This window comes from Beta vulgaris, chromosome 2, assembly GCF_026745355.1.
Source record: "Beta vulgaris subsp. vulgaris cultivar EL10 chromosome 2, EL10.2, whole genome shotgun sequence".
Taxonomy (NCBI): domain Eukaryota; kingdom Viridiplantae; phylum Streptophyta; class Magnoliopsida; order Caryophyllales; family Amaranthaceae; genus Beta; species Beta vulgaris.
In genome coordinates, this window is record NC_079203.1 from 56,352,905 (window position 1) to 56,360,352 (window position 7,448).

Consider the following 7,448-nt stretch of genomic DNA (forward strand, 5'->3'; position numbering starts at 1 on the left):
CCAACTGAATTGCTCCAGAATGTCATCAAACCACCCATTTATGATTTTGTGGTGCAACCACGGAATAGCCCAAAATGATCGTAAAAGTTGTTCTTATATTTGTTCAAAGCCGTGAGAGTCATTAATATACCATACCATGTCCCCTTGAGGCACCCCACGACGTTCGGTGCACGGAACTCGTGGACGTCTAAAAGTGTGACTTATAGCCTTCAATTTTAACCGTTTTAGGGCTCCTCCGGGCCCGACCATATTTTTCACCAAAAACATTCTTATGGGGTGAGACACGACTTATAATGCATCCCGGGTGCTTCGCATAATCTGAATTGCCTCAGAATGCCATCAAACCACCCATTTATAATTTTGTGGTGCAGCCACGGAATGGCTCTGAAAGGTTGTAAAAGTTGTTCTTATGCTCCTTGAAAGTCATGGAAGTCCTTAATATACCATCCAATGCCCTCTCAAGGCATTCCACGACTTTTGGTGTACGGGTCTCGGGGACGTCTAAAAGCGTGACTTATAGCCTTCAATTTTAACCGTTGTAAGGCTCCTCCGGGCCCGGTCATATTTTTCACCCAAAACCTTCTTTTGTGATGAGTCAAGACTTTTAATGCATCCCAGGTTCTTCGCACCATCTGAATTGCCCTAGAATGCCACCAAACTACGCATTTATTATTTTGTCGTGCAACCACGGAATGACCCCGAAACGGTCGTAAAATTTGTTCTTATATTTGTTCAAAGCCGTGAGAGTCATTAATATGCCATACCATGTCCCCTTGAGGCATCCCACGACACTCGGTGCACGGAACTCGTGGACGTCTAAAAGCATAACTTATAGCCTTCAATTTTGATCGTTTTAGGGTTCGTCAGGGCCCGATCATATTTTTCGTCGAAAACCTTCCTATGGGGTGCAGGATGACTTATACTGCATCTGGGGTGCTTTGTATCATATGAATTGCCCTAGAATGCCAGCAAACGACCCATTTATTATTTTGTCGTGCAACCGTGGAATTACCCCCCAAAACTTTCATAAAAATGTGTTCTCATGCCCGTTATTCAAAGTCATGGGAGTTCTAAATATAACATCTCATGTCCCCTCAGGGCATCCCACAACATTCGACGCACGGGTCCCGTGGACGTTTAAAAGCGTGACTCACAACCTTCAATTTTGACCGTTTCAGGGTTCTTTCGGGCCCTCCGATCATATTTTTCACCAAAAACCTTCCTATGGAGTGATGCACGACTTATAAAGCATTTCGGGTGCTTTGCACCAACTGTATTTCCCCAGAATGCCATCAAACCACCCATTTATGATTTTGTGGTGCAGCCACGGAATGACCCCGAAACGGTCGTAAAAGTTGTTCTTATGTCTGTTCAAAGTCGTGGGAGTTCTTAATATATCATCCCATGTCCCTTCTAGTCATCCCACGACATTTGGTGCACGGGTCCCGTTGACATCTAAAAGCGTGACTTATAGCCTTCAATTTTGGGGACTCTTCCGGATCCGATAATATTTTTCAGCCAAAACTTTCTTATGGGTTGGTTATCCTTTCAATGATTTATTAGTATTTTCAAAGCATCCATTTATTGATATTACTAAATGAACATGAATTTGCCATAAATACTCAATTTATACTACTCTGAAATTTGTGTCATGAGTAGGCTATATTATTGATACCACATGCTCATGATTACGAATTTGCCAAATTTTGTTGGTAATTTTTCAAACAATGAGCCTCTTCTTCATAACAATAAGATTTAGTTCGTTTTAAAATTATAATGGAAAGTTGTGGGTGATAATAATTATTTAAACCAATATAATAAAGTGGTATATACTTTTAAAATCCTAAAATTATCTTTATAATTTCAATTTTTATTCAAACTTTATAAACTTTGACCATTTTTTATAATTCATATATAACTTGATTTATAATCTTGTTAGATTTAATCATAGCGTCTATCCCATTGATAAATAGGTAAATTACACACTCCTAATAATAGACAATTAAAAAACAACTATTAAAGGTGATTTGATACCGAATCATTAGTTAAATTTTATTAATAATAAAAACGTGTATCTAGGTTGCGAGGAAGTGTGAACTGGTCCACACAAGACAAACTTTTATTGGAAGGGAGGGAGGAAAAAAGTAATAACATACTAAGACTTTATTCTTTTGGGCTAAACTAATGAAAATGCAGTACAGTTTAATTCATACAAATTCAGTTTAGTTCAGAAAAATTCAACTAAGTTCATTTAGTTTCCTTTTACATTTTTCATTTAGTCCAGTCCAATTCAGTCCAATTCAAGAAAATAGAGCCGAAATCCAACATACACGGATAATGTTATAAATACGGACATGCATTTTCCGTTTTCCACAAAACACACACTTCACTTCAAACCTTCTTCGTGTCTCTTCCCCCTTCATTTTCCCATCCATGAAAATATCCTCAAAAACCATTATAAATCCTTACATTCACAATAAATGGCGCCCGTACTGCCTGTACACAGCCTAAAACCAAAAACAGTTCAAGACGAGCAATCTGATCATTCCGATCACATCTTGTATGTCCGAGTTCGACTCGCAACCGACGAATTAGATGTTCCCTTCATTCATGGACTCATACATAAAATGGCAGCGTTTTACCATCTGAGTGACGAATGTGAAGCAACAAAGCCTGCTCTTTCTTCCACTCTTTTCAACTCCAAAACTCCTTTCGAACCCTTCAAAACTGTCACTATTTTCCTCGTTGAAGTCTCATCTACTCCTTTTGCACCTAATCATCCCTCAACTCAACACTTTAACCATATCGAAACCATTCTACACCTTCCTCACCCCATTAATGACCCAGAAATGGAGCTTTTTCGCACCGAAGAAGGAACAATCATTGGAGGATTTGTTTGTGAGGGAAGGCTATCGAGGTAATGGTTTTGGAGGAATGCTGATGAAGGCGGTTGCTAGTCAAGCTGTGAAGATGGGGTATGCTAGAATGGAGTGGACTGTTACAACTTGGAATGTGGCTTCTCATACATTTTATGAGAAATTGGGAGCTCATATTTTGCAAGATTGGCGGATTTTCAGACTTGCTGATGATGCCCTCTTATCTTATGGTCGATCAGCTTAAGTAATGAAGATTGGAAGCTAAGTCATTACAAAACAACCAATCAAATTAATAAATGAAATATTAAAAAAAACCTAGCCTGGCCGTTTCTCAGTTTTAGAAATCCTAGTGAGTTCGGGGTTGTTACCATCCTTTTTTATGACTATAAGACCCAACTTTTACTTTTATGTACTTTTTTTTTCCTAGTTTCCATTAATAATAATAATCCTTTCTTCTTTCTCTAGTTGGGGAGCTTTCTACCCAATTATTGAGCTATTTGTCTCCTCTAATAGGAGTTTGAAGTTAGATCATTTAGTCTTGTGGGAGTTTAAAGTTTCATTTTCATGGTTTGTTGTAAAAATGCATTTTTTTGGAGAAATTCCTATTAAAATTTGCAATGAAATGATCTCATACGCTATCTACACGATCCAATAAAGAATAACTCTCAAAATTACATTACATGATAAATACTCTCAATAAAAGTCTGCATGATTCAGCAAAAGAATGGGGGGCTATACTATATTGTCATTTGGCTCATTATTATCGTAGTTATGTCGCAGAGGGACTTTATTTAATCAAGTTAGATTATATTTCGTTATTTTTTAAGATCGATTGTAGATGTTGTATGACTTTCGATTAATAAAATTTATCTTTTCCACTCAATTTATGTAAAAGCTCAATTATTATAAGTATTCCTTCATGTTGGAACATTTTCAATTTATGTAAATTTAATATTAATTGTAATATTACTAAATTTGATTTTATTTTTTGAGAGGATTACTAAATTGGTTAATTGTTCTATGTAATGATCTCTATTACACACGTCTTGTTTTAGCCTTCTTATTTATGTGCCATAGACTAGATATTGCTACCGGCCGAAGAAAGGAAGGAAATAAGTTTCAAGAGCATGGAACAAGTATTTCAACGTCACATAATATTTGTGTTTGAATTCAAGAATAATGTTATGTATCCCACTGTTCATCAATGTTATGTGGTTATTTTAGGTATTCCTATCCCCTTTATGATATGCTTGATTCTCCGTGCTAGAGTCTTACTAGCTCATATGATTTTTCAGTCAATTAAATGACTTGGCTTGCTCACGGGGTTTAAATCGAGATCTTACACCCTTGGCCATTCAATAGGATTTGGAAAATTAGTATTGCCCCTAAAATACAAATTTTATCATGGCAAATTCTACATAATGGTCTCCCCTTAATGTCAAACTTAGCAAAACGACAAATAACTGGTAATTCTCAATGTCCTATAAGTCATGCAGGCACAGAAATCGTAAGTCATTTACTCTTTTCTTACCCTATTACTCGACAATATTGGACCTTTAATTATACAAGGCAAAAACTATAGCCTAATATACCTTCATATATTGAGCAATGTCTTAATTCTCTTAGTCACCGTCCCAAGTCTATTAAATTGGTTAGTTATAACCTTTGGAGCATCTGGAAAGAACGTAATTATATTGTGTTTGAAAAAAGCACCATGAACATAAATCGTATATACGATAGAGCCTGACATTCGCAATAAGAATCGATCGCTCATACAATGGTAGATATCTGGGAAAGCACTATGAACTTTCTAATCCCCGCGAATGATAGTTGGGAAAGCACTATGAACTTTCCAACCACCGAATGATAGCTGGGAAACTTACTACGATTACTACATCACCTGAGCCAAAGCTTTTGACCACAGCTTACCAACTTGTAGCTATTACTTGTTGAACCAACCAAAAATTCTCGTCAGTCATCACCTAACAATATATATAATAACAAGTAAAACCATGATTAATATTATAATGCTTCCTAGCCCCTAAGAAAGTCAACAATCAAGCAGCCAATGGAAAGTTACTTGTAGAAGTTGAGAATTAGCTGCAGCTTATGCATTCAAAATCACCATGAATACGCTTTTTCAACCTCTTCCAATTTTTATAGGTTTTCCTCCTACTGAGCCCTTGATAAGATCGTTGATCACGATATCTAACGAGATATCCTCGCTAAGTAATTACCCCCCTGTACAGGTCAAAAACATCTTAGCAATGACTCGGAGAATCAGACTTCTTTCACCGCTGTTTACAGAGGTGCAAGAGCTTAAAATCCCGCTTCTTCCATCTGCAATCCTGTGTTTTACTGAGCTCTTGTCTCTGATGACGAAAGTGAAGCTTCTGATTCAAGGATGTACTGAAGGTAGCTACCTGTGGAACCTCATTCAAACAGAAGAAGATAGGCAAAGCTCTTGCTATATTACCACTACAATCTATGAACATAATGATAGATATCAGAGAACAAGTGGAGCTCCTGTGCAAGCAGGCGAAAAGGTTAGATTTGTCAATTGATCCCAAAGAACTGGAAAGAAGAAGTGAGGTTCTCCAAATAATAGCGACTGCCAAGGAAACCAATGAAAAAAACTATGGTTTCCTGGATGTTGAAATGGCAAGAGAGCTTTTGAGCAGCATTGGTTTGAGAAGTCCAGTTGAATTTGCAGAGGAAACTTCAAAGTTGAAGGCAGAGGCAACAAGTCAGAGCGGTACAGGTGGGCCCTTAGTTGTTTCCAAAATTAATAGTCTTATTTCTTTGCTTTCATATCTCAGGTCTATGATCTTTAGTTTTGAAGAGAATGAGATCAGTCTTAAACTCTTGAAGCAGAAAACTACTGCAAAGAAACTTGCTGCATCAGCATCTTCATCTTCTCGAGCAATACTGACAGATATTCCGAATCAATTCTGCTGCCCCATTTCATACGAGGTAATGATAGAACCTGTAACTGTTGCAACTGGACACACTTATGACCTACACTCCATTTCCAAGTGGCTTAATTCAGGGCGTAAAAGTTGCCCAAAAAGTGGATGGAAGCTGACTCACCTCGCTCTAATACCCAACTACAACTTGAAGAGTTTGATCCATCAATGGCACCAAGATAACAATATCCCGTTGAACAAATTAGCAGCATCTTCCTCGGAGTTTAAGATGAACAAAGAGGGTCAAGTATGTACTGATTATATCAGATTCACATCAGAATTTTTAGTAGGGAAACTTGCTACTGCATCTCGAGAAATGCAATGTAGGGCAGCCTATGAGATTCGTCTGCTAGCGAAAAGCAGCATGAATAATAGGAAAATAATTGCTGAGGCTGGAGCTATTCCATTTCTGGTGAACTTCTTAAGTTCTCAAGAACCAATTATGCAGGAAAACGCTGTGACTGCACTGTTGAACCTCTCCATCTACAGTAACAACAAAGTCTTGATTATGGAAGCTGCAGCACTTCAAAAATTAATAGAAGTTCTAGAAAATGGGAAAACAATCAAGGCAAGGGAAAATGCAGCTGCAACAATTTCAAGTTTGTCAATTGTGGATTATTACAAGGAAGATATTGGAGCTCAATCAAGTGCCATAGCAGCTTTAACACGTCTATTGAGAGAAGGAACCACAACGGGAAAAAGAGATGCCGTTTCTGCGCTTATTAATCTTGCATTATATCAACCAAATCAGACTAGAATAGTGCATGAAGGGGCAGTACCTTTAGTTGTTGACATATTGATGGATGACAGGGCAGGAATTACAGATGATGCCTTGGCACTGCTTGCATTACTCTCAGGATGCTCTGAAGGAATGAAAGAGATCACCAGAAGTAAAGATCTCACGCCCTTTCTGATTGATCTCCTGAGATTTGGATCCCCAAAGGGTAAAGAGAATTCAGTCGCACTTCTTTTGGGTTTAAGCAATGATGGAGCTGAGATTGTGAGACATTTGGACCCTCAAACCTTTTCCTTACTCCGGAGTTTGATAGCTAATGGGTCATTCGAAACTCAGGAAAGGGCTAGTCTGCTGCTCAGGTTACTCATCAAGTGCTGCTCAAATCCTGCAAACCTTTAGCATAAAACAGGATGAAACAAATCAAGGGTAACAATGAAATTGCTATGCTTGTCATTTGTATCAGGGTTCACAACCCATTTTATACATCTTTACAAGATATAAGAATACATATACAATTCAATCTACCCAATTTTACAATTCCAGTTTAGAGCTTGTAGCCAGGCACCATAAAGACAGAAGTCCACATAATTCTGGGGATGTGGTTCCTGATATTCATTCACACCATCCTAACCTTTTCTTCACTGAGGTGGGAATGAGTGTCCATTTGCTCCAATATATGTAGACAATGTAATAGTTCCGACGCAATAATAATTAATAATCAATTGATAGTTCATAGTATATGATAGCTAATGTCAACAGCTCAGCATCAGAAAGATAACAGCAACAGAAGAAACTACCCCAAGAAAGGGTACAAAAAAGAATTAACATTGTAGTTGTATCGCGTAATTACAGCTTCACAGTGAAAGTACA

The 7,448-nt window shown here is 37.7% G+C and overlaps 1 protein-coding gene and 1 pseudogene across 1 annotated transcript; both read left to right on the forward strand.

The window, feature by feature from the left end:
- The first annotated feature begins 2,389 nt into the window (after window positions 1-2,389).
- On the forward strand, window positions 2,390-3,340 carry LOC130590629 (GCN5-related N-acetyltransferase 8-like; annotated as a pseudogene).
- Window positions 3,341-5,143: 1,803 nt separating this feature from the next.
- LOC104906067 (U-box domain-containing protein 1) lies at window positions 5,144-7,260 on the forward strand. Its single transcript, XM_048638878.1, has 3 exons — window positions 5,144-5,291; window positions 5,380-6,937; window positions 7,122-7,260. The coding sequence occupies exons 1-3, from the start codon at window positions 5,144-5,146 to the stop codon at window positions 7,258-7,260; spliced, it is 1,845 nt and encodes a 614-aa protein (XP_048494835.1).
- The last annotated feature ends 188 nt before the right edge of the window (window positions 7,261-7,448 follow it).

Bases quoted from the DNA above. Each gene is read 5' to 3' on its own strand.
- LOC104906067 (XM_048638878.1), top strand. From the start codon at position 5,144: ATGACTCGGAGAATCAGACTTCTTTCACCGCTGTTTACAGAGGTGCAA. The intron at 5,292-5,379 runs GTAGCTACCTGT...ACATAATGATAG, and splicing joins GATTCAAGGATGTACTGAAG to ATATCAGAGAACAAGTGGAG. The intron at 6,938-7,121 runs GTTACTCATCAA...TTACAATTCCAG, and splicing joins AGGGCTAGTCTGCTGCTCAG to TTTAGAGCTTGTAGCCAGGC.